The 27500-nt window shown below is 45.5% G+C and overlaps 1 protein-coding gene across 11 annotated transcripts in view; it reads left to right on the forward strand.

Moving 5' to 3' along the window:
* Positions 1-27500, forward strand: part of tns1a (tensin 1a) — an 85840-nt gene that overhangs the window by 38083 nt on the left and 20257 nt on the right. For 6 of the 11 annotated variants that reach the window (XM_045222421.1, XM_041885126.2, XM_041885128.2 and 3 more), the window contains 13 exons: positions 3352-3401; positions 4000-4171; positions 4326-4376; positions 4501-4623; positions 6403-6467; positions 7722-7805; positions 9582-9694; positions 9869-9929; positions 10692-10767; positions 11840-11969; positions 12601-12672; positions 12914-13030; positions 16257-16340. In XM_045222421.1, coding sequence (XP_045078356.1) covers positions 4022-4171; positions 4326-4376; positions 4501-4623; positions 6403-6467; positions 7722-7805; positions 9582-9694; positions 9869-9929; positions 10692-10767; positions 11840-11969; positions 12601-12672; positions 12914-13030; positions 16257-16340 — 1126 coding nt within the window. In that variant the 5' untranslated portion in view covers positions 3352-3401; positions 4000-4021. The remainder of the gene's footprint in view (positions 1-3351; positions 3402-3999; positions 4172-4325; positions 4377-4500; positions 4624-6402; positions 6468-7721; positions 7806-9581; positions 9695-9868; positions 9930-10691; positions 10768-11839; positions 11970-12600; positions 12673-12913; positions 13031-16256; positions 16341-27500) is intronic. The other 5 variants (XM_041885132.2, XM_041885134.2, XM_041885133.2 and 2 more) reach the window with 3 other exon arrangements.

Here is a 27500-nt window from a genome sequence, read left to right on the forward strand (position 1 = left end):
AAAGAGAGAGAGAGAGAGAGAGAATAAATAATGAGGGATAACAAGAAAGAGGGAGGGGAAAAACCAAAAGTGGGCGGGAGGGAGAGAAAGAGTAAGCAGAAGAGTGGAAAGACAAACGAGAGGCACGGAGGAGAAGAGAGAGAGAGAGAGAGAGAGAGAGAGAGAGAGAGAGCGAGAGAGAGAGAGAGAGAGAGAGAGAGAGAGAGAGAGAGAGAGAGAGAGAGAGAGAGAGAGAGAGAGAGAGAGAGAGAGAGAGAGAGAGAGAGAGAGAGAGAGAGAGAGAGAGAGAGAGAGAGAGAGAGAGAGAGAGAGAGAGAGAGAGAGAGAGAGAGAGAGAGAGCTGGAACCTGTTTTGGGGGGCTGGAGAGTTTTTGAGGAGAGAGTACCGTCGTGACAAAGGAATAAACAACAGAGAACAAACTGGACATATACAATGAGATCTTCATCGTCTCTTGGAGGGAAATGAATATGGATATTGGACTCCAGGTGTTTCTCTGTGATTGACCACCAAGGTGTTTGGTCATTGAAGCGTTCGCCAGGGGGATAGGGGGAACACAGAAGGGGTAGAGCAAGAGGGACCCTGGTCCAGTCCGGACCAAACCAGACCAGTCCAGCCATGACCTCAGGTGGCGCCCTCCGCAGGCGCCTCGCCTCCTTCCGCACGTCTTGGAGGCGGAGCGCTGAGTACCTGTTTAAGGTAGGCCACGCCCACTCAGGAAGTGTACCTGGTGGGATGACGGGGCTTTTGTCAAACACCCTACTATGTATTTAGGGTATCTGGGGTACCTTGAGGAATGGCATATAAAGTTGTAGATTTTGGGTGAAATTAACCTTTAAGAATGAGTTTGTCCATACATTGTTCCACTACCCACTGGGCACAGACATCAGTTCAATGTCTAGTTTTGATTTACATTTGGTTGAGTTGTCAACTATTGTGAATTCAATGTGAAATCACCAAAAAATGTCATCATGTCATTGGTTTTAGGTTAAACGTTGGTTTCCATGTTGATTCAACGTCATCCCATTTATATTTTTGGTTGAAATGACGTGAAAACAACGTTGAAAACCAGTTTTTTCCCAGTGGGTACATACCAATATCTCAGCTTCTTTGGTGGTTTTGGTCTTTCATTGAATGTCTTCCTTCTGTCTCTCTGTGTTTTGGTGTTTCATTGAATGTCTTCCTTCTGTCTCTCTGTGTGTTTTGGTCTTTCATTGAATGTCTTCCTCCTGTCTCTGTGTTTTGGTCTTTCATTGAATGTCTTCCTCCTGTCTCTCTGTGTTTTGGTCTTTCATTGAATGTCTTCCTTCTGTCTCTCTGTGTTTTGGTCTTTCATTGAATGTCTTCCTCCTGTCTCTGTGTTTTGGTCTTTCATTGAATGTCTTCCTCCTGTCTCTCTGTGTTTTGGTCTTTCATTGAATGTCTTCCTCCTGTCTTTCTGTGTTTTGGTGTTTCATTGAATGTCTTCCTCCTGTCTCTCTGTGTTTTGGTGTTTCATTGAATGTGTTCCTCCTGTCTCTCTGTGTTTTGGTGTTTCATTGAATGTCTTCCTCCTGTCTCTCTGTGTTTTGGTCTTTCATTGAATGTCTTCCTCCTGTCTCTCTGTGTTTTGGTGTTTCATTGAATGTCTTCCTCCTGTCTCTCTGTGTTTTGGTGTTTCATTGAATGTCTTCCTCCTGTTTCTCTGTGTTTTGGTGTTTCATTGAATGTCTTCCTCCTGTTTCTCTGTGTTTCTCTTCTTGGTAGTTTGTTGGTCCTGCTGGGTAGTGTATCTTTTACAGCTGGTTTTGATAACTGGGATGAGTATTACTGAGGTGGAAAGCAGAACACACACACACACACACACACACACACACACACACTAACAGTCACTTAGGGATAGTTCTCTGAGTCATAGCTAATGAAAAAAAGAGTTGTGTGTGTGTGTGTGTGTGTTTGTGGTTGGACACAGAGAGTATGAGAGGCTTGGTGGTTGGGTTGTGTGTACACGTTTAGTTCTGCATGTGTATATAGGCGTATGTGTGTGTGTTCATGCCATGTGCGATGCAAGAGACCTTGTTCTTACGTTATTGCCCCTCTTGTCCCCTGTGAACAGACATATTGTTTCAGTTTTCTAGCAACAGTGTCCATCGTTCCAGCAGGCAGCATCTGTTTCTAGTCACATCACAATGAAGAATGGCTTTTCATTTTGCCTCTCTAGCATTAGTTTCATCACAGAGAAATGAATGGAAGAATGGCAACACAGAGCTCTGTACTGTGTACATCACCTTCTGTCCAGGACCTCTCTATCCTACTACACATACCGCTGTCTATGTTCTTAACCCATATGGAGAAGTCAGTGCTTGCCTTGTGGGGAAAAAGGATGTTGAATCACTAAAGATAGCCCTAGCCAAGTCCCAGTATTCGTAGACATCTCCCTTTCCGCATCTCCTTTTCTTTGTGACCATGGACAGACAGATGGGAGGATGTAGATGTCAATGTAACTCTTACAGAAGGGTAAAACACAGACAGACAGCTATGTACTATACAGGCTAAGTTGAAATGTTCATCTATTTTCACATTTCAAACATACGGTACGTTGCTAGCGTATCAAACTGAACGTTTCAACCTATAGCCTTTGCTGTGAGTGTGCTGGTTGGCTGGTTGGTTCCAGGACACGTCAAATATGTGATGTCAGTTAGATTACTGTAACAGGAAACAACCAGTTATCAGTAATTAGATGTTTCCTAATGTTGCTGTATTAAGTTACCATAAAGGAAAGGAGATGAGGAAATGAGGAGATGAGCAAAGAAAGCTGTTTAAGACTGTAGGGATGCAGTCTCTGCTCTGTGCCACACGACACTAACCAGCCAACCCATCACCACGCCGTCCCCAGGGTCATAGACAGGCTAATACCATGGTAATACTATGCGTTTAAAGCACCAGCTGTCCGACAGCATCTATTTTAAAACACAACACTTTTGTTTCTGAACACTGTGATCTATTGTCTAATGTCCCTCTTCTGTTTATCACCCTCGTTGTTGCAATGAAATGTGTTTCGTGTTCAGTGCTGCAGCCTCCTCGATATTCTCCAGTGCTTTTCTCGCTGTAGTTAGAGTGAGGAATGGGAACACAGGGTACAAGTTATGCCCCAGGGATATAATGTTATTTCAAAAGCGATGGACGCATCTCATCTGGCTAAATTCTATCCAGTTGTGTTTGGATTGGATATAGTTGAAGGCCAGATGCAGTGTCCTTTAATGTCGAATTTACAATGCAGTTGTGTATGACACACGCTCGCACACTTACATAATACACAAACAATGCCAAGTTGATCAAGGAGACTGAGTGTATCTTCTCTGTGTTCTCTGTAGGGAACCCCAAGGTCCTGTAAGAGTGAGCAGACTAGACGAAGGTCATCACGGTAAGAGAGACCACTGTCTTTCCCTCACTATCTCAGCTGTCACTATTCCTCATCTACTGCAGTAGACAGCCACATTAGACCTGTTTCTCTGACCTCACGTGTCGGTTCATTGATACCCATAGCGCTCAATACAAACTGAAATCCATGGACACAGGCCTATCAAAAACACATCAGGATGTATTCTATCCTGTTGTCAGATCATTGTGACAACAATGCCTGTTTCTCCAGCTATGTTTCCCAACAGCCAACTGTGAGTTGGGATTTTGGTAACTGATCAGAAGGATTGCGCAATGCCAGCTTGGATCATTCCGGAACACTTTGTTCTGAACTGAAGAACTAGGATTGAAGATATCTATGGAAACATGTGTGATATCATATAATACCATTTCCAATTACCATAGACATAAATCACATTGGTTTCTCAATACTGAAGAGTCACACATTAAAACTATAAGAGATAATAGATACCACACACAAGAGCCACCAAGGAAGAGTTTTATAGACTAATGCTGATGTACAAACCCTGTAAGATATCAGGGGCCATATTCTCCTCTCCCCTCCTCTCCTCTCTCCTCCTCTCCTCCCCCCCTCTCCCCAGGAGTGTCAGTCTGCTGCAGGCCATGGATGAGAACTATGAGGTGGACCTGGTGTATATCACCGAGAGGATCATCTCCGTCTCCTTCCCCAGCGGAGCGGAGGAGCGCAGCTACACCTCCAACATCAAGGAGGTGGCCTCCATGCTGGCCTCCAAACACGGGGAACACTATCTGGTGAGACCCCCTTTCTTGCCACTGCACTACCACACTACTGGCTATCTGTTGGTGTGGTGGCGTTTCATGCACCCTGTCACGTCCTGTTGCTGATGTACAACTGTTTCCTGGAATCGTTAGGTCATTCTTATTGATGTGGATTTTGTGATTTCAGCTCCTCAACCTAAGCGAGAGGAGGAATGACATCACCAAGCTTAACCACAAGGTATACACACACACACACACACACACATTCACACGCACACGCACGCACACACACAACTCTCCTAAATGCAATGGTAGTGGTGCAAGTTTTGAGTTGTGATAGTGGTCTGCGTGTTCCTCTGTAGGTGCTGGAGTTTGGCTGGCCTGACCACCATGCTCCGGCCCTGGATAAGATCTGCAGCATGTGCAAGGCCATGGACACCTGGCTCAACGCTGACCAACACAATGTAGTGGTGCTCCACAACAAGGTACTGTAGGTGGTCGGACATCTCCAGAGAAGGAAGGAAAGATACATTGTCAAAGTATTGGAACAGGGTCCTGTAGCCTTACAGATCACTGATCACTCCAAGGTAGGGAGGAAGGATACATTGTCAAAGTATTGGAACAGGGTCCTGTAGCCTTACAGATCACTGATCACTCCAAGGAAGGGAAGAAGGAAGGATACATTGTCAAAGTATTGGAACCGGGTCCTGTAGCCTTACAGATAACTGATCACTCCAAGGAAGGGAGGAAGGAAGGATACATTGTCAAAGTATTGGAACAGGGTCCTGTAGCCTTACAGATAACTGATCACTCCAAGGAAGGGAGGAAGGAGGGGTTTATTCCCGGGAGTGTTACAGTATGTTGTGGTCCACTGTGTTAAGGACAGTAGAGGGTGCTCTCTGTTTCAAGAGTGTGAAAGGAGACAGCCAAGCCCCAGGGAGAAGGTCCCCTATGAATACTCTACTCTGTATGTCCTCAATTCCCATTGGGTAAGGAGGTAAAACATCAAACTGTCTCCCTAGCTCATTGGTTGAAAAAGGAAAGGCACCAAACTGTTTCCCTGTACCTCATTGGACAAAGTGGGATAATCAAGCTGTCAAGACAAGTCCTCCACATTCTAGTATTGCTGGTAAAACACTTAAATGGTCCTTAACTGCAGACTATTAGACTGAAGCCATATTTCACAAAGAAAGACAGTAAACAGGAGAGTCATTTGATTCTAATAGAGACTGTTGCTGCTGCTGCCAGCGTTTTGGCAGCACAACCTCCTCCCCCAACCTCTCAGGCCCAATGTGTCATCATACGACTTGTCATGAATGATCCAATGTCAACTACAGTAACGACTTTAAAAACTTGATCTAAGTCTCTATCAATCAGTGTTAAAGACTTTGAGTCAATGTAGCTGAATAGTGAGTAGTAACTTGATAAGTCTGTGGGGGAACATTTTATTCAATATGTACAACAAGCGGTAGCAAACAGAGCATCCCCATGGTTACCAACGCTTATTTTCCACCTCATCCTGAAATTGAAGCTTTTGGTCAAGACGGAAAAACTGCTCCCATTCAGAAAGCCTCATTTGATTAAATGCAATTTGTTATCGCCCTACTCAGAAATGTTCCACGTGCTGTTTCAGAGTTAAAGGTCAAAATGTGCTGTTGCATTTCTATTTTCTGTTGGATTTGACCACAAAGAATGTCATCGTGATAAATGGAACCAGGCAGTTTGATCAAATTCGATCTGTGGCAGTCTGGATTGAAATTAGCCTAGTCACTCAAATCAAACTCACTGCACAGCATTTACATGTCTACACTGCAGGTACAAACATTGTTCGACCTTGAAGTGTGTAACTAAAAATACCCTTGTATTCTCTCTCAAAAATGATTTCTCCCTCTCTCTCTCTCCCCCCCCCCTCTCTCTCTCCCTCTCTCCCCCTCTCTCTCTCTCTCTCCCTCTCTCCCTCTCATTCTCTCTCTCTCTCTCCCTCTCTCCCTCTCTCCCTCTCTCCCTCTCTCCCTCTCTCTCTCTCGCTCTCTCTCCGTCTCTCTCTCTCTCTCTCTCTCTCTCTCTCTCTCTCTCTCTCTCTCTCTCTCTCTCTCTCTCTCTCTCTCTCTCTCTCTCTCCCTCTCTCCCCCTCTCTCTCTCTCTCTCTCTCTCTCTCTCTCCCTCTCCCCCTCTCTCTCTCTCTCTCCCTCTCTCCCTCTCATTCTCTCTCCCTCTCTCTCTCTCTCTCTCTCTCCTCTCTCTCTCTCTCTCTCTTTCTACAGGGGAACCGAGGGAGGACAGGAGTGGTGGTGGCTGCTTACATGCATTACAGCAACATATCAGCCAGGTACCAGAGACTTCTGACTGCAGACCAACTGACCTAATTTACCCTGTTTGTTGTTAGTCAACATGGAACAATGTATTCATTCAATATCACCACCATGCTTGAAGTTCCATACATCCTTAAAGTTCCCAGATATTTCCAGATTAATACAAACAGACATTTGTCCATTCTATACATTTAATTTTATATTTCTATCATGGTTGGGGTCCATTTGAATTGAAGGCAGTCAATTCAGGAAGTAAACTGACATTTTAATTCAGTAATTGAAAAAATCTGTTTTCAATGACTTCTCAATAAGCTAAAAAGGAGAAGCTTTTTCCATTTTGGGATTTTTAATTCAAATCACTTTTTGAATTGACCGACTTCCATTTGAATTCACCCCAACCCTGATGTCTATGGCTTCACCCCTTGAGATGTGGGTCAAGCCATAGACAAAAGCATGGGAGGATGTTAGGCAAGCACATAGATCTGTAACAGATAGATAGGCCAAAGGGAATGGAGACGAGCCTCAAATTAAACACTGATGTGGTTATTATGTCAAAACATTCTGTTCAGGCTCTGGTGTGTTTTTGGCCAATAAAGAGGAACACTTACATATCTCATACTCTGTAAGGTCTCCAGATGTTTCAGGGTGGGGGACGGGGCTTACAGTCTTACAGTTTCACTAAGAAATAAGAAAGATCAAATCACACACTTAAAAAAAAAATATTGTTGTTTATTTGATACTCAAGACAGTTGTATTTTGTTTAATGCTTGAGAGTCAGTGGCATTCTAGAAGAGTGAACAGTACACTCATGAACAAACGTTACGTGTTACAGATGTATGTAATTTGAGACAGTTTGCTACGGCAGGAAAATAATCCTGCAGCAACAGGAAATGTGAATTATTATGTGGATTATAATTCCTGGAAATTTTTTAACTTCAGAAGCCTTTTTAAACCTCAAATACCCTATACATTTTCAATTTCCTGCAGGAAAGTTGACCTGCAACAGGGTGATCAAATTAAGATCCTACATCTGTACATTGACCAGAGAATAATCCTGGTATACTGTAGCATTGTGGGGATGGCAAAAGATTAAAAATAGTAGATAAAGGACACATCTTAAGGGACGCGGTCGATTAAGGATGTTTTTTAGGGGAGAAGACAACGTAAGGGCACTTTTCAGGGTCATTTCAGGGTACACTTATTGTATGTATGTTGTATGTGTTCAGTGAAGAAGAGACGATAATGAACTTTGTCTCTCCTGTGGTCTTCAGTGCTGACCAGGCACTGGACAGGTTCGCCATGAGGCGCTTCTACGAAGACAAAGCACTTCCTGTGGGTCAACCGTCCCAGAGAAGGTCAGTTACTACTTACTACCTCACTTCCTGTTTTTGCACACTACAACTTCCTATAGGCTGGATGAGTTTGATCCCTTGGTGAGAGCAACTGGCTGGATTCCATTCTTAGAATGTGCACCCTTCATTCTGTTCAGTGAGGAAGTCAACAAGGGTAAAGGGAAGGTCGTGACTTCTCAGAGTGGAATCCAGTCAATGGATGACCTGGTGTAACTCTCACTGTTTCAAAGGCTATCCTCCTCTCCTCTCCTCAGTCCCTCGCTCCCAATGCGTCTCAAACAGGAAATACCGCTGTCTTTTTTTGTTCCCTTAATCCTCCCGATGAAGCCTAATTGACATAATTGAGGAAGAATGTTTGTTGGAAAGTGAGCAGCTTTTTGTCTTCTCCAGGATTCCACTGAGAGCTGAAAGGTCACAGGGTTTTCAGAGTTCATTCTGACAATACTATCCATCCTTCCTTCCTCCCCTCCTCAGTGATCTGGCATGCTGAATAGGTGGCTTTGTAATGGAACCCTTACTGGCACTTAGAACTGATTTAGGGTCAGATCTCACTAACCCAGTCCTAGCCATTGGTCATTACTGAGTAAATAAGAAACTGACCCAGGATCAGTAGTTTGTGGCAGATAAGGGAACCCTAGGTGGATCCAGCAGGCAACAGCAGCAGTAGCAGCACAAGGCCTGGCCTCTGACCAGCTGCTATTTCCTTACTTAGATATAATTATCCCTCAGCCAGTGCCCTGCAGTCTGGACTTATTATGGTCTGGCATGTGTGACATTAACATGGGGAGCGGTGGTGGTGGTGGAGCTCAGCACTGCTACACCGCTGCCATAGAAACGCACCACATAGAGAAACACTCATTTCTGTTCTGAAAGGTATCACTATCAGATCATCATCAACATTCTTGTGAGGAAATTCCACTCTAGATTAGAATCTAGGTTAGATTGGAATATTCTGAGCCAAAATGGCAGATGGTTGTCCAGCCTTGATCTCTGTGCAGCCCAACATTATATCTATCTCTATACAGTAGTACCTGTAATATGTCAGAATCTGTGTGGCCGTGTTGTCCGGCGTGACCCCGCTGTTACACAGGGAGCTCCTTACACAACCCAGCTGGTCTGTGATTGCTTCCTGCTCCGACCTAATTGAATTTGGGAGACCGAACCATCTGGCGGCTGCCAGCGGAGCGCGGGGTGAGCACAGGGGTGGTGGGGAGATGGGCCGACCTCTGGAACAGAGGTCACACTCTGCATGATCATCATTAGTATCATTAACAGGCTGCCTGGCAGGCAGACATCACCAACACAACACAACTCTGTCTGGCAGGCAGACATCACCAACACAACACAACATACCCCTGCCTGGCAGGCAGACATCACCAACACAACACAACATACCCCTGCCTGGCAGGCAGACATCACCAACACAACATACCCCTGCCTGGCAGGCAGACATCACCAACACAACACAACATACCCCTGCCTGGCAGGCAGACATCACCAACACAACACAACAGACCCCTGCCTGGCAGGCAGACATCACCAACACAACAGACCCCTGCCTGTCAGGCAGACATCACCAACACAACAGACCCCTGCCTGTCAGGCAGACCGGTCTGGCGCTCGTACACTCCAATTCACTCTGACATCTCCATAGTGTGCGAAGACTCTTTTATAATAGATGTGGTGTTTACTAGTCTTGCTTGCCAGACTCATGGTGCATGACATTGAAGGCTTGTCCCTCTGTTTCACTCTGTGACTGTGTTGTGTGGTTGTGTGTAGGTATGTGCGTTATTTCAGTGGTCTGCTCTCTGGCCACATCAAGATTAACAACAAGCCTCTGTTCCTGCACCACGTCATCATGCACGGCATCCCCAACTTCGAGTCCAAAGGAGGTGAGGAGTCTGCAACAGGATAGCCTTTATTTCATTATTATAAATGATTAATGATTCATTTTTTAAAATCTTTATTAATTTTTTCTTCAATGGGATAGCCTTTATTCAATGTGTATAAAAAATTTTTTCATTTTGGAACACTTTTTCTTCTTTTTGACTTTTTTCCCCTCGCAGGCTGCCGTCCTTTCCTGAAGATTTACCAGGCGATGCAGCCAGTCTACACGTCAGGGATATAGTATGTTTCTTTAGTATTTATCTGTTGCATTGTGGGTTGATGTCTTTCAGAGGGCTTGTTTTCCCTCCTCTTTCTTTCTGTCCCTCTCAGTCCACAGTACTTTCAAGTCTGTCACCCCTTGTTAAGAGATTAGCCCTTAATAATCTCCATCTGTGTATGTGTGTGTGTGTGTGTGTGAGAGAGAGAGAGAGAGAGAGAGAGAGAGGGGGGAGGGAGAAATAGAGAGAGCGGAAGAGAGCGAGAGAAAGCATGAGAGAGAGAGAGAGAGAGAGAGAGAGAGAGAGAGAGAGAGAGAGAGAGAGAGAGAGAGAGAGAGAGAGAGAGAGAGAGAGAGAGAGAGAGAGAGAGAGAGAGAGAGAGAGAGAGAGAGAGAGAGAGAGAGAGAGAGAGAGAGAGAGAGAGAGAGAGAGAGAGAGAGAGAGAATGTATGTGTGTCAGTGTGTTTGCTGGTGGGGCAGGCAGGCAGATAGGGTGTCATTAACACAGCTCCGGGGTTCTATGTGTACAGGGAGGCATACCGTAACTCCCACCTCACTGACCCACCTTCCCCACCCTACCACCCCACCCGGGGTCCTCACCACCAAAACAAAACCACACGGAAATGACCCCGCCACACACTCACACACATTTACAATCTGCCTTTTGATAACTGATTTGGGATCAGCTCTTCTTACTTCAGTCATACCTTAACCACTATAAGACAAACACCCAAAACTGTTTTTAAAGTGTTTGTAATGTTTTTGATCTGTGTTATTTCCACAGTAACGTCCAAGGCGACGGTCACACCAGTATCTGTATCACCATTGAACCTGGCCTGCTCCTGAAGGGAGACATTCTAGTAAGAAGCACATCCTCTGTCATCAAATGTATGGATGTTGTGGTTGTACTGTATACTGTGTTGTATTGGCCTTAGAGGCCTTAGTGGTCTTACAGTAGGTTCATATAACTGTTGAAGGTTGACTTTTGTCACATTCCTCAACCACAGGATATTTTCTTTCTCTCTCTCTCTCTCTCTCTCTCTCTCTCTCTCTCTCTCTCTCTCTCTCTCTCTCTCTCTCTCTCTCTCTCTCTCTCTCTCTCTCTCTCTCTCTCTCTCTCTCTCTCTCTCTCTCTCTCTCTCTCTCTGTCTCTCTCTCTCTCACTCTCTCTCTCTCTCTCTCTCTCTCTCTCTCTCTATCTCTCTCTCTCTTCTCTCTCTCTCTCTCTCTCTCTCTCTCTCTCTCTCTCTCTCTCTCTCTCTCTCTCTCTCTCTCTCTCTCTCTCTCTCTCTCTCTGTCTCTCTGTCTCTCTGTCTCTCGCTCTGTCTCTCTCATTCTCTCTCTGTCTCTCTCTCTCTCATTCTCTCTCTCTCTCTCTCTCTCTCTCTCTCTCTCTCTCTCTCTCTCTCTCTCTCTCTCTCTCTCTCTCTCTCTCTCTCTCTCTCTCTCTCTCTCTCTCTCTCTCTCTCTCTCTCTCTCTCTCTCTCTCTCTCTCTCTCTCTCTCTCTCTCTCTCTCTCTCTCTCTCTCTCTCTCTCTCTCTCTCTCTCTCTCTCTCTCTCTCTCTCTCTCTCTCTCTCTCTCTCTCTCTGTAATGTTATCTTGCCCTCCTGTTCACTAGAGTTCTATTAGGGAAGAATGTGTCCTTGTTCCACCACACCAGCACACACCAGACCAGACCATGCCTCCCCATCAGAACATGCCTCCCCTGTTCTGACCCTGTTCTGTTCTGGAGGGAAATAATTGTCTGATCTCTAGGACTAGCAGGGTTTAGGGCTGGAGATCTACGTCCATGAGGTTGGCAATCTGGACTGCTTCCTTGGTCTGGTTTGACTTTAGCAAAAGTTGTTGTCTTCATGTCCGGATATATGCTTACTCTCTCCTCCTCCTCCTCCTCCTCCTCCTCCTCCTCCTCCTCTTCTTCCTCTTCCAGTTGAAGTGTTACCACAAGCGTTTCCGGAGCCCCAGTAGGGATGTGGTGTTCAGAGTGCAGTTCCACACCTGTGCCATCCATGACCTGGGAGTGGTCTTCGGGAAGAATGAACTGGATGAGACATTTAAAGGTATGTGTATGTGTGTGTGTGTGTTTCTTTGTAGGAGTGCGTACACATGTTCGTGTGTGTATGTACACTACCGTTCAAAGTTTCTTGGCAATTTCTCGCGTGGAATAGCCTTCATTTCTCAGAACAAGAATAGACTGACGAGTTTCAGAAGAAAATTATTTGTTTCTGGACATTCTGAGCCTGTAATCGAACCCACAATTGCTGATGCTCCAGATACTCAACTAGTCTCAAGAAGGCCAGTTTTATTGCTTCTTTAATCAGCACAACAGTTTTCAGCTTTGCTAACATAATTGCAAAAGGGTTTTCTAATGATCAATTAGCCTTTTAAAATGGTAAACTTGGATTAGCAAACACAACGTGCCATTGGAACACAGGACTGATGGTTGCTGATAATGGACCTCTGTATGCCTATGTAGATATTCCATAAAAAAATCTGCCGTTTCCAGCGACAATAGCCATTTACAACATTAACAATGTCTACACTGTATTTCTGATGAATTTGATGTTCTTTTAATGGACAAAAAAATGGCTTTCCTTTCGAAAAGTGACCCTAAACTTTTGAACGGTAGCGTACCTACATGGCCTCTCTAAAAATGTGAAATGGAATGTTGTTTAATGTGTCTCTACACAGATGAGAGATTTCCAGAGTATGGGAAAGTGGAATTTGTCTTCTCCTTCGGTCCTGAGAAAATCAAAGGTACAGGTAATCAGTGTATTTAAAGTCGAATGCTTCAATGCATGCACCATGTAGAAATGTATACACAAACTATATTTGGTACAATAAGGTAATGCACCACAGCATGGATTGGTGTAAATTGATTTAAGTGTGTTGTCACCATGGTTACTGCATGTGGCTAGACAGAAAGTAAATTATATACTGCATTTCTGTTATGGGCATTAATGGGTTAAAGACTGCATTACCCAGCTGGCTTTGTGTCTCTCAGGAATGGGCCACCTTGAGAATGGCCCACAAGTGTCGGTGGACTACAATACCCAAGACCCCCTCATCCGCTGGGACTCCTACGAGAATTTCAACAGGGGCTGCGAGGATACAGGAGATGGTGAGAACCAAGACACACACACACACACACACACACACACACACACACACACACACACACACACACACACACACACACAGTGGTGGAAAAAGTACCCAATTGTCATACTTGATTAAAAGACACCTTAATATCAGTGGAGGTTGCTGAGTGAGGCTGTTTGATGTATTTGATATCATTCCACTAATTCCGCTCCAGCCATTACCACAAACCCAACCTCCCCAATTAAGGTGACACCAACCTCCTGTGCCTAATAGAAAAGTGAAAGTCGCCTAGTAAAAAAGTACTTGAGTAAAAATCTGCAAGTATTTGGTTTTAAATATACTTAAGTATCAAAGTAAATGTAATTGCTAAAATATACTTTAGTATCAAAAGTAAAAGTATAAATAATTAAAAATTCCTTATATTAAGCAAACTAGATAGCACCATAAAAAAGAATTGGGTCAGCCAGAGGAACACTCCAACACTCAGACAGAATTTACAAACCAAGCATGTGTGTTTAGTGAGTCCATCAGATCAGAGGCAGTAGGGATGACCAGGGATGTTCTCTTGATAAGTGAGTGAATTGGACAATTTTCCTGTCCTGCTACGCATTCAAAATGTAACGAGTACTTTTGGGTGTCAGGGAAATTGTATGGAGTAAAAAGTACATTATTTTCTTTAGGAACGTAGTGAAGTAAAAGTATAAGTTGTCAAAAATATAAATAGTAAAGTACAGATACCCCTTTCAAGTATTTGTACTTAAATACTTTACACCACTTCACACATACACACACACACACACACTCACACAGTCACACAGACACACACAGTGACACACACAAACACACACACACACAGTCACACAGACACTCACACACACACACACACACACACACAGTCACACTCTACACACACACACACACACACACACACACAGTCACACAAACACACACAGTCACACACACACACACAGTCACATAGTCACATAGTCACACAGTCACACACACAGCACAGTCAGACTAGGTGTGCTGGATCAGTTGTCTTCACTACAGTGACTAATAGAGTCTTCAAGACTAACTGTCACATAACTGGCCGCCCTCGGTGGGGGGGGTATTGAAATGTTAACGTTGACTCACACACACGCACACACACTCATACATCCACAAGTGACGGACTCAACAGGCAGATGTTGGCATGTAAATCAGTAGACCCCCCCCTCACAGTCTAGAAGAAACCAAAGGATGTTGGCTGACTTCCAGTTGGCTAGCAGTATACCTCAACAGCAGAACGGTGTGATAATGGGCCAATATCATTTTCATGAAATGTAATAAAAGCCTCCTTGCGGTGGTAGACCCATGAGAGTCATATAGAGCTATATCACACTGTACAGTTAGGGACTTTCTGGTGTTACTGCGTGATGCAACCCTTGATTAGTTGTGGGGAACACAGTCCTCTCCTTGGACAACAGGTGTTCCTATAGAGCCCCTGATGTTTGGTAAATGAAGGTGATAGTGAGAGGCCACAGCATTTAGGAACATGGCCCTTCCACTGGCCCTTCCACTGGTACTTCCACTGGCCCTTCCACTGGTACTTCCACTGGTATTTCCACTGGTACTTCCACTGGCCCTTCCACTGGTACTTCCACTGGTACTTCCACTGGCACTTCCACTGGCACTTCCACTGGTACTTCCACTGGTACTTCCATTGGTACTTCCACTGGCCCTTCCACTGGCCCTTCCACTGGCCCTTCCACTGGCCCTTCCACTGGTACTTCTATTGGCCCTTCCACTGGCCCTTCCACTGGTACTTCCACTGGCCCTTCCACTGGTACTTCCACTGGTACTTCCGCTGGCCCTTCCACTGGTACTTCCACTGGCCCTTCCGCTGGCCCTTCCACTGGTACTTCCACTGGCTCTTCCACTGGTACTTCCACTTGCTCTTCTACTGGTACTTCCACTGGCCCTTCCACTGGCCCTTCCACTGGCCTTTCAACTGGTACTTCCACTGGTACTTCCACCTCTCTCCACATCTAAATGTAAGAGTGAACAGCTTGCTCAGCTGTTCGGACACTTTGATCCTTTCACATATTGCTATTCACTTTTGTCTGTTTAAGCATGGCCAATCTAGTGACTACCCTGCCCAACTCTCTTGCCTCCTCTCGTTCCCCTCCTTTCCTTTCCTGCCCCTCTTAGCCGCAGGAGCGGACCCCCTGCCATAAAGCACCATGACAACCAACCCCCCCCACACACACCTGTCAATCACTCCTTTAAATAGCTGCTGCAGAAATAGGTGGGTGTCAGTCGCTCTGCTAGTAACCCGAACCCCTCTACTCCCCCCTCCCACCACCACCACCGCCACCCCCCACCCAGTTCACAGTGTTGGTGTGTGAGGGGCTAGGGTTGAGGGTCAGGAGATGACGGGAGCCCACACAAAACTCCTGCCCCACCTCTACTCCTCCTCCTCCTCCTCCTCCTCCACCTTAACACTCTAATTCTGCAGTCCCACAGCCCCATACCATAGCCCTCCCTGGGGCGGTCATCATTCATCATGATCCCTATTGATTACTATTGTGGACGGGACGAGACAATGAATACAGTGAGGGCAGTCGGCACCCTGCTTATGCCACCCAAATGCCCCACGGGGGAGAGAGAGGAGGCAGTTGCACCAGAGCACAGGCCATCATGTCAAGCTAGGCAAATAGCCATCATCTCAAGCTAGGCCTTCGGCAGCCATTTTGGTGCAGTGGTAATGGCTTGAATAGAAACTACTGTATTCTTTCATATTACATTCTCTGGAAAGCTCTTGTGGTAATTGCTATGTAAAGAAGGTCATTGGGAAATGCTGGTGTTGGCAGTTTGATCCTAATTGAATGGACTAGTTGTTTGGGTCTGGTTGGCTCAGCAGAAACCATTCTGCCAGTCCCCTCGCTTAGTTAATTGCAGGCTTCGCTTCCTTAGCAGTTGGATTGGATCTGAAAAATGTGGATTCAGTACATTGTGCGAGAACATTGTGTGCCCACCATTCAGTTTATCTTCGGCTGAAAGTGAACCTCTGTGAAAGCTCAGGTGGTTTTATAGGTTGAGGGAAGATGTCTGTGTTCCAAGGCTGGGCTTGGGTTTTGAGCTAGGGTTCGTTCGTTCACTAGCTGCTTTGCTACCCACCTCAATGTTTCTCCGCCAAGGGGTCTACTCTGAAAATACCCTTCCTCTCTTTCTTTCCCTCCCTCTCTTTCCCTCCCTCTTTCAAGGGCTTCAGCTTGGGTTCTGGAGTGAGGGTTCAAGACCGGTCGCTAGCTGCTTGTTGGCCCACCTCAACGTTTCTTCACCAAAGGGTCTGTTCTGAAAACACCGCCCTCTCCCCTCCCTCTCTCTTTCCCTCCCTCTCTCTCTTCCTCCTCTTTTGATCACAGTGTTGAGGTCGACAGGTCAGGTGAATGTCGATGAGGGAGCAGTTTTTAGGCGCTAGGCTAAAGGCTAACACGCAGACGGACAAGCTACGCTCTGTAGCCTAGCTTTCATTAGGTTCTGGACAAATGGAGTGTTTTCACATAACTGTCGTGACGCTGGGTACTCCAGTGGACTCTGGTCACTCGTCACGTCATTAAAAGCATTAGGGCAGTGTTATTTGTCCGTGTGGTAGCTAGGCCTAGTCCTAAATGGCTGTTCCTGGTAAGGTCTTTGTTTACATATTGCAATGACCTTTGTAGAGCTTAGATGAAAGGAGTACATGAAAGATAAGCCTGTATAAAAGGTGTGTATGAATAACAAGGTTATTGGTAGAATAATACATCACTACGCTTTGATGATGTATCTGCAAAGCAGCTATGCTAAATCATTGTCAGGCAAATTTCTGCGATTTGTTTTGAAGTATGAAGGTGTTCAGAGGGTTTGTGTCCACTTTTAGCCTGGGTACTGCTGAGATGTGTGAAGAGCATTGTTTGACAGTTCCTATTTGTGAGTTATTTGGGCATGTGTGCATCCACTTTGAGTGAATGTGTAGAAATGAGTGTGTGTGCCTGCGTTCATGCATGTGTGTGTGTTTCACTAATAGCTTCACTAATAGTCCTTCACTAATAGCCCTGTACTCAGCTGTTGACCTGGGGTGCATTCAACAAGGGAAATTGTTCTCGAACATTAGCTAGCGTATTCCATTTGTTTTGTGTTAGCCGCGACCGTTCGTTAATGTTAACTAACAGTCTAATTAAGTGGCCATGTAGACTTTCTATTAGATATGTATATACTGTGTTCTAGTCAAGGCCTATCCTATTTAACTATTGCTGTACATATACTATTCTTCAGATATATTACATATTCTATCCATATACAGTCCATATTATCTATACATCCCATCACATATATATTGAACAAAAATATAAACGCAACATGCAAGAATTTCAAAGGTTTTACTGAGTTACAGTTCATGCCAATTGCACGCTCCCTCAAAACTTGAGACATCTGTGGCATTGTGTTGTGTGACAAAACTTTACATTTTAGAGTGGCCTTTTATTGTCCCCAGCACAAGGTGCACCTGTGTAATGATCATGCTGTTTAATCAGCTTCTTGATATGCCACACCTGTCAGGTAGATGGATTATCTTGGCAAAGGAGAAATGCTCACTAACAGGGATGTAAACAAATCTGTGCACATAATTTGAGAGAAATACGCTTTTTGTGCATATGGAACATTTCTGGGATCTTTTATTTCAGCTCATGAAACATGGGACCAACACTTTACATGTTGCGTTTATATTTTTGTTCAGTGTATATATAGTTATACTCCGGACTCCGACATTGCTTGTCCTAATATTTCTGTATTTCTTAATTCCATTTTTTTACTTTTTAGATTTGTCTGTATTGTTGTGTATTGTTAGATATTACTGCACTGTTGGAGCTAGGAACACAAGCATTTCGTTACACCCGCAATAACATCTGCTAAATATGTGTATGCGACCAATAAAATGTGATTTGATTTGAATAGCAAAGTAATTTGCAGATTGATTATAGGTGCTACAATGCCACAATAGTCCTTACAGAAATTGTCTGTTTGATGTTTTACCATCACTGTAACATTTTGGAATGTTCATTCAAATCGTTCAACTGAAATTGTTACTAAGTTACATGTTCACCGCAAACAGAACCCTTGCTGAATTCACCTCTGGGGTTATAACCCTAAGAGGCCAACTCTCTGTCCAGTGTCCACTCCTGCCCACTCACTCAGTGACCAGACAGAAAACACCACTACACCACCACATGCAAATCTGGTTGAAGGGTGTTGTGAAGCTCTGGAAGTACCCAGGTCATGCAAACTCTGTGAACTACGCCTTCTTCAGTTCACAATATTTACACACATGAAAGCAACCATGAAAATCATTCTATTTGGTTTTGAAAAAGAACAGAGAGATAGTAAAACGGTGTGTGTATGACTAAGGATGTGTGTGTGTTGCTGTGTGTGTGTGTTCATGTGTATGTGTGTTGCTGTGTGTGTGTTCATGTGTGTGTGTATGTGTGTTGCTGTGTGTGTGTGTGTATGTGTGTTGCTGTGTGTGCACCGTGGCCTGTGACAGCAGCAGGCTGTGGTGTGGTGGTGTGGACCTTGTTTACGGTCCTCCTCCCATATTTGGCTGTGGCACGGCCCCGGGCATGTCTCGAATAGCTGGGTGGCAACAGAGAAAGAGAGAGAACGAGAGAGAGAGAGAGAGAGAGAGAGAGGGAGCGAGAGACCGAGAGAGAGTGGGGGACACAGAGACGCAGTGAGTGAAACAGCCTGGCCAGGACTAAAGCCCTTTTTGTTAGCTAACTGTCACCGGAGTTGGAACAAGAGAACGAGGGAATCAGAGAGTGGAAGAGAGGCCAAAATGAAGGGAAAGAGATAGACTGAGTGGTATTACTGCAGCTGGTGAGTACAGTAGTCAGGCCTGAGGGTTGACCTTAGCTTTTCTTACTGTGAGGGGTCAGTAGTTGATAGGGCTAATGAGATCATTGGTAGGTGTCATATGTTGCTGTCTTTTTAACGAAGTTGTGTTCAATGCAATTTAATTGTTCTTTATTGTGTTGTGGTAGTGTAGTGGTTGGGAATACCTATATTGTACATCATGTTTTGTTTCTAGTTTTGGAAGTTTGAGTTGAATGTTTTCTTGGATTATAGTATAAATTGGTAGTAAATTCTTATTTTTTGCCTTTGGATGATTGAATGAGAGGGTCTGTCGTAGCATGATTTGTGACTGTTTCCTCTGTTGCAGCAGATGCAAGGCTCTCTCTGTATGTCCTTTATTTCGTTTCTATGTCAACATGGTTGTTTACAGTACCCTTTGAATCATTGAGTGAGCAATTTACGTGTGGAACATTTTATAAATGCGCCGCAATTATGGCGCACCACAACTATTAAGCGCCCTACTCTAACTTCTTTTAAGACCAATTTAACTTCTGAGTTATGAGGTTAGACATTGAATGAGGGACTTTGACTGGCTTTGCACAATACGTCATGTTGTATAGTGCCTGTGGTGTTTCTATTGCTGTGTGGAAAAAGTTACTGCCTTGGATAGAGTGGACAGTTTGTTGTGGTTTATTAAGGGGCCTAGTACCCCTCATAGGAGGGACAGAAGGACTAGTGTAGTTAGAGCTGGCAGTGACAGGACCATGAGACATAGCAGCAGGTTTACAGCCCACCCCTAAGCCCCTCAGAGCCCCCTAGATACCTCAGCTCTCACTGTCTCCTCATACCCCAGCTACCTCATATCTGACTCAGGTATCTCTCTGTCCCTCAATGCCCCCCCATACCTCACCTACCTCATATCTGACTTAGTTATCTCCTGTCTCTCACTGTCCCCCCCATACCTCAGCTACCTCATCTCTGGCTCAGTTATCTCCCTGACCCTCAGTGTCCCCCCCCCCCATGTCAACTATGACTGTCCCTCCATACCTCAACTAAACCCTGGTCTGTCACTGTCTCCCCCCTACATCGGCTCTCACTGCCTCTCTCTGACTTCTTGCCACCTCAGCTCTCACTGCCTCTCTCTGACTCTCTATACCATTTAAAGCGATGGCATATATGTTTTATTTTAGGGGTATACCAGAGTCTGGATCTTCCAGGGATCCTTGCAGACAGTCGTCAACTCCCAGACAGAGAGATAGGCAGACATCATGACATGTCATCTTTATTACAGTTACTGATATGACTTCCATGATATTACTACCAAATACAGAAGGACTGACAGACAGACAGACAGACAGACAGACAGACAGACAGACAGACAGACAGACAGACAGACAGACAGACAGACAGACAGACAGACAGACAGACAGACAGACAGACAGACCGACAGAGAGACAGACCGACAGAGAGAGAGAGACAGACAGACAGACAGACAGACAGACCGACCGACCGACCGACCGACCGACCGACAGACTGACAGACATCTCCATGACAGTTATCTTTACCACACATACTGATATGGCTGTCAGAACACCTCTTGGACTAACTGACTGACTGACAGACAGACAGTAAGACAGTCGTCTGTATGACAGACAGATAGACAAACAGACAGACAGACATACATACAGTAAGACCCACAGACCGACCCACAGATAGACCGACTAGCCCTAGTGTATGTCAGTCAACCATCTTCATGAGTCGACCCGTCTACATGGCTGTGGAATGCAGACTGCTGGTTGGCACAGCGATATCAAAGCCAGTCCCTGCTGAGGTGGGTGTCATGTCCCGTAGAGAGATGCCCTATAGGCTGTCTGGCTCGGGCAGAGTTAGGCCATGACATCATCTAACGGGGACGTGTTGTCTGTGTGGTGAAGGCTAGGGGCTGTTGCTGGTCAGGGTGATTCATACCTGGCCAACCCCCAACATTGCCCCATAGGCACAGATCCAGGATCAGCTTACCGTCACCAAATACTAACCTGAACTGTTTATGAGAGAGACGCAAAACTGACATTAGATCAGTGTGCAGGGGGCAACTACAGACAGACCCTTAGTTTTATACTGTGCTTCTAGGCCGGCTGCAGATCTATCTCATTATTCTTTCACTTTTCATCTATTTCTGTCCTCTTTCTTTTTGTAGAGCTCTCTCTGTGTGGGTTTATTTCTTTCCCTCCCTCCCTCCCTCCCTCCCTCTCTGTGGCTGTTCTTAGATGTGTGACTGACTATGCATTTTTAGTATTGTTTGTTTATGAATTTAACTAGCCTCCGGGAACTGCTGTTTTCATCCCATCATGCCCCCATCTCTAGCAGCATGCCTTCCTTCCTGGTTTTACAGGCCCCGGTTTGTTCCTGTTTGCCCCCGCTAACCCAATGCTGTCCCGTTTCCTCCCCCCCTCAGCACGTAAGACCCGAAAGACCCCCGGCACAGGTCAACTATTTCCCTTAAATAGTGCTGTGTGTGTGTGTGTGTGAGTCTGTGTGAGGAGAGAGGGGCTTTTGTGTGTGTGCTGTGGGGTTGTGGGTTGGGAATTTATGAGGGTAACGTATGTCCCATAAGGTCAGACCCAGAGCACACCCCAGGGAAGACTTTTACACCAAATTCCTCTCACACACTCAGAGGAAGAGGAACTTTTATGTGGAACATGTTTGGGTGGTGAGTGTAAGAGTGTATGTATGCATGTGAGTGTTCTCACACTCTCCTGTGTGTCTGTCTTTCTCAGTGTCCGTATCTATATATCTTTTTAGCCAGTGTTCTTTGTTCCACTTGATAATCTGAGGGAATATTAGGTTAAGTCCTTACCAGGTCCACAACACTGTTGGTCTTGTCTTAATCCAGTCACACCAGGGAGGGACTGCCATGGTGCTGCTAGCTAGCTTAGCACAATTAGTAGCCACCCAACAGGGGATTTGTCTATGAGTGGTCTGTAGTATTTTCCCACACTTCTTATCAGGACAACAGCGAACCCAGAGGGACAGAGACACAGACACTGTGACCCAATGACATTGCCAAACCCAACCTAGCCATCCTGTGGTTAGCCTGCTAGGCTAGCTGCGATGCTAGCTTGTCTAGCAGTTACTAATTGATTTGTTTGTTTATTGGTCCTGGACTATGTGTGCCAGGGACCTTGGAGGTTGTACCAGTTAGCTTAGCTATATAAAGCTAGTTTGTGTCTGAGTTTCCTGGGTATTAACATATAGACCTGAGTGACCAGATTCTGATGCAGGTCATTTGGGGACATTGGTTGTGCATTAATCTCAGTTAACCCAGAAGTAAAATCTTGTATAATTTCGGTCTACACCTAGAAACTGCCCACGGGAGATTAGTTGTGCATAAATGAATAAACTACGACAGGTGCATTTTTGCTAGGCTGGCACTTAACTGCCTGAATATAATAGGACAACATTCTATACTTAACAATTATTCTGGGATCATTATTACATGTGTTTGAAGTTAAATCTATGTCAACAATAAAGCGATTGTTCCATGAAGTAGCTGATGCGAGCGGCACATTTGATGCGGTAATAACAGTAGCTGTGAAGCATTGTCTATTTCTAATAAACCATTGGGCCACAGGTGTTATGAGCCGGGCTGTTTTAATGGTACGTTAATGGCTTCCCAACTGGTCATGTGTGAATGAGACACACTCTGGCATCGTGCTTACACACGCTTTCACAGCGAAACACGTCACCATAGGAGAAAAAGAGGAAAAGGCAGGTGCTGTTTGTGTGTGGGGGAGAGAGTGTGTGAGGGGGAGAGAGTGTGTGAGGGTGAGAGAGTGTGTGAGGGGGAGAGAGTGTGTGAGGGGGAGAGAGTGTGTGAGGGGGTGAGAGTGTGTGAGGGGGAGAGAGTGTGTGAGGGGGTGAGAGTGTGTGAGGGGGAGAGAGTGTGTGAGGGTGAGAAAGTGTGTGAGGGGGAGAGAGTGTGTGAGGGGGAGAGAGTGTGTGAGGGGGTGAGAGTGTGTGAGGGGGAGAGAGTGTGTGTGGGGGGAGAGAGTGTGTGTGGGGGGAGAGAGTGTGTGAGGGGGGAGAGAGTGTGTGAGGGGGGAGAGAGTGTGTGTGGGGGAGAGAGTGTGTGTGGGGGAGAGAGTGTGTGAGGGGGAGAGAGTGTGTGAGGGGGGAGTGTGTGTGGGGGGAGAGAGTGTGTGTGGGGGGAGAGAGTGTGTGAGGGGGAGAGAGTGTGTGTGGGGGAGAGAGTGTGTGTGTGGGAGAGAGTGTGTGTGGGGGAGAGAGTGTGTGTGGGGGATTCAGACCACTTGACTTTTTCCACATTTTGTTACGTTACAGCCTTATTCTAAAATTGATTAAATTGTTTTTTCCCCTCATCAATCCATAATGACAAAGCAAAAACAGGTTTTTATAAATTTTTGTAAATTTATTTAAAAAAGAAAACATTATTATAGTATTCAGACCCTTCAACTCAGTACTTTTTTGAAGCACCTTTGGCAGCGATTACAATCAATCAATTTTATTTTATATAGCCCTTCTTACATCAGCTAATATCTCGAAGTGCTGTACAGAAACCCAGCCTAAAACCCCAAACAGCTAGTAATGCAGGTGTAGAAGCACGGTGGCTAGGAAAAACTCCCTAGAAAGGCGAAAACCTAGGAAGAAACCTAGAGAGGAACCAGGCTATGAGGGGTGGCCAGTCCTCTTCTGGCTGTGCCGGGTGAAGATTATAACAGAACCATGCCAAGATGTTCAAAAATGTTCATAAGTGACAAGCATGGTCAAATAATAATCAGGAATAAATCTCAGTTGGCTTTTCATAGCCGATCATTAAGAGTTGAAAACAGCAGGTCTGGGACAGGTAGGGGTTCCATAACCGCAGGCAGAACAGTTGAAACTGGAATAGCAGCAAGGCCAGGCGGACTGGGGACAGCAAGGAGTCACCACGGCCGGTAGTCCCGACGTATGGTCCTAGGTGCTCAGGTCTCTCAGTTGGCTTTTCATAGCCGATCATTAAGAGTTGAAAACAGCAGGTCTGGGACAGGTAGGGGTTTCGTAACCGCAGGCAGAACAGTTGAAACTGGAATAGCAGCAAGGCCAGGCGGACTGGGGACAGCAAGGTGTCATCATGCCCGGTAGTCCTGACGTATGGTCCTAGGGCTCAGGTTCTCAGAGAGAAAGAGAGAACGAGAGAATTAGAGAGAGCATACTTAAATTCACACAGGACACTGGATAAGACAGGAGAAGTACTCCAGGTATAACCAACTAACCCCAGCCCCCCGACACATAAACTACTGCAGCATAAATACTGGAGGCTGAGACAGGAGCGGTCCGGAGACACTGTGGCCCCATCCGAAGAAACCCCGGACAGGGCCAAACAGGAAGGATATAACCCCACCCACTCTGCCAAAGCACAGCCCCCGCACCACTAGAGGGATATCCTCAACCACCAACTTACAATCCTGAGACAAGGCCGAGTATAGCCCACAGAGGTCTCCACCACAGCACAAACCAAGGGGGGGCGCCAACCCAGACAGGAAGATCACGTCAGTAACTCAACCCACTCAAGTGACGCACCCCTCCCAGGGACGGCATGAAAGAGCACCATTACAGCCTTGAGTCTTCTTGGGTATGACGCTACAAGCTTGGCACACCTGTATTTGGGAAGTTTCTCCCATTCCTCTCTGCAGATCCCCTCAACCTCTGTCAGGTTGGATGGGGAGCGTTGCTGCACAGCTATTTTCAGGTCTCTCCAGAGATGTTCGATCGGGTTCAAGTCCGGGCTCTGGCTGGGCCACTCAAGGATATTCAGAGACTTGTCCCAAAGCCACTCCTGCGTTGTCTTGGCGGTGTGCTTAGGGTCATTGTCCTGTTGGAAGGTGAACCTTTGCCCCAGTCTGAGGTCCTGAGCGCTCTGGAGCAGGTTTTCATCAAGGATCTCTCAGTACTTTGCTCCGTTCATCTTTGCCTCGATCCTGACTAGTCTCCCAGTCCCTGCCGCTAAAAAACATCCCCACAGCATGATGCTGCCACCACCATGCCTCATCGTAGGGATGGTGCCAGGTTTCCTCCAGACGTGACGCTTGACATTCAGGCCAAAGAGTTCGATCTTGGTTTCATCAGACCAGAGAATCTTGTTTCTCATGGTCTGAGAGTCTTTAAGGTGCCTTTTGGCAACTCCAAGTGGGATGTCATGTGCCTTTTACTGAGGAGCGGTTTCCGTCTGGCCACTTCACCATAAAGGCCTGATTGGTGACGGGCTGCAGCGATGGTTGTCCTTCTGGAAGGTTCTCCCATCTCCACAGAGGATCTATAGAGCTCTGTCAGAGTGGCCATCGGGTTCTTGGTCACCTCCCTGACCAAGGCCCTTCTCCCCCGATTGCTCAGTTTGGCCGGGCGGCCAGCTCTAGGAAGATTCTTGGTGGTTCCAAACTTCTTCCATTTAAGAATGATGGAGGCCACTCTGTTCTTGGGGACCTTCAATGCTGCAGAAATGTTTTGGTAACCTTCCCCCAGATCTGTGCCTTGACATAATCCTGTCTCGGAGCTCTAGGGACAATTCATTCGACCTCATGGATTGGTTTTTGCTCTGACATGCACTGTCAACTGTGGAACCTTATATAGACAGGTGTGTGCCTTTCCAAATCATGTCCAATCACTTGAATTTACCACAGGTGGACTCCAATCAAGTTGTAGAAACATCTTAGGTATGATCAATGGAAACAGGATGCACCTGAGCTAAATTTCGAGTTTCATAGCAAAGGGTCTGAATAGTTATATAAATAAGGTATTTCTGTATTTAATATTTTTAATAAATTTGTCACCATTTCTAAAAACCAGTTTTTGCTTTGTCATTATGGGGCATTGTGTGTCGATTGATGAGTAAAACAACAATTTTGTCAGGGATGTAGTAGGTGGGTGTGGTGGTGGAATCAGGCGCAGGACGCAGAAGTATATTCCAAAGACTTTAGTGAATACTCACAGTGCAAACACTAAATAGCCCGAAGGCGAAACTCCGCACGCAGGCGAAACAAATACGCGCGCACAAACAGGTGCGACAAAAACACTCCAAACTATGGAGGAACAGCTCAACCGAGCAAAATGCAAAATACGTCTAGCAACAACCACGACAGTGAAAACAATAACACACAACACTAGACAAAACACAACGAGAACTTATAGGACACTAATTACACTAAACGAGAAACAGGTGTACAACAATCAGACAAAAGCAAACGAACATAGAAACATTCAACGGTGGCAGCTAGTATTCCGGAGACGACGAACGCCGAAGCCTGCCCGAGCAAGGAAGAGAGGCAGCCTCGGCCGAAACCGTGACAAATTTAATCCATTTTAGAATAAGGCTGTAACTTAACAAAATGTGGAAAAAGTCAAGGGGTCTGAATACTTTCCGAATGCACTGTACATATTTGTGATAACTGACAGATTAAAAAAGGACATATTTGGTGGCTATACACAAATATTTATTCTCATGATTTAAGGTAGAGCAAGCCCACACACCTGAATTTCTGTCATGATAAGCTGGTTTGGAAGGTGAGAAGTCTTAAAAAAATAAATAATATTTAATACATTTTAGAATAAGGATTTAACATAACAAAATGTGGAAAAAGTCAAAGGGTCTGAATACTTTCTGAAGGCACTGTATGTATGTGTGCACATGCATGCCTGTGTCTTATGGGCTTCACACTCCACAAGTCCTCTGAGGAACCATTGGCTAAGTCAGTTGAATGATGAGGACTAGAACTGTAACCCTTGATGATACATGAATGGAAGGCTAATGATGTCCAGCTCTCAGGTTAGCCCCAAACTGTGTCTATATATGAGCCTGTCAACTCTGTCCTGTCACCTCTGTCCTATTTGTGACCCACTCAGAAGAAATGTCTGTCTCGTCACTGATAGTAACTGCAGGCCTAAATTCAGCTAATGGACAAACTGTGTACCTCATCTCAGTGTAGTCTTAGGGGAATGGCATCCACGTTAGCTGACTACCCTAGCTAGCTTTTCCTGCCGGTCAGATTCATGTTGGAAGAGATATATGGCTTGGTCTTTGTTTCAAAACCACAGCTATCGCCTGGCTGCCACCATACTAAGAAGCTTTATCGTGGATTAGTAATGACTTACTATACTAAAAATGGTCCCCTTGTTTTTTAAGGCCAGTGAATCTATACTTTATTAATTTTTTTGTCATTTAGCAGCTCAACTTAGACACATAGGAATGTGTGTGTGTGTGTGTGTGAATAACACACAAAAGCTGCTATGTATAAAGAGTGTCTTTGAGACCATGGGCATTGTGTGTGTGCCAGGGATCGAGGTTTGTATCACTCGTGTTTGTGTGTGTGTGTGTGTGTTTTTCTGGATGCCTGTCCTTACGCACGCCCCATGGGTGAGGTAAATGTGAAGGTCGTGCCCCCGTAACGCTCCTCTGCAGAGTTCCAGTCATTCCATTTGCACTTTGAAACACTTCCTTTCTGAGTGAGGATAATGTGTGGAACCCTGTGGCTCCTCTCTTCTTGGTGAAGAGGGGAGGAAAAACGAAATATGTCATTGTGAGAGAAGGAAGACTCCCAACAGGGAGTTTATTCATCCTTACTAGTTGT

The sequence above is a fragment of the Coregonus clupeaformis genome, chromosome 9 (assembly GCF_020615455.1).
Source record: "Coregonus clupeaformis isolate EN_2021a chromosome 9, ASM2061545v1, whole genome shotgun sequence".
Classification (NCBI taxonomy): domain Eukaryota; kingdom Metazoa; phylum Chordata; class Actinopteri; order Salmoniformes; family Salmonidae; genus Coregonus; species Coregonus clupeaformis.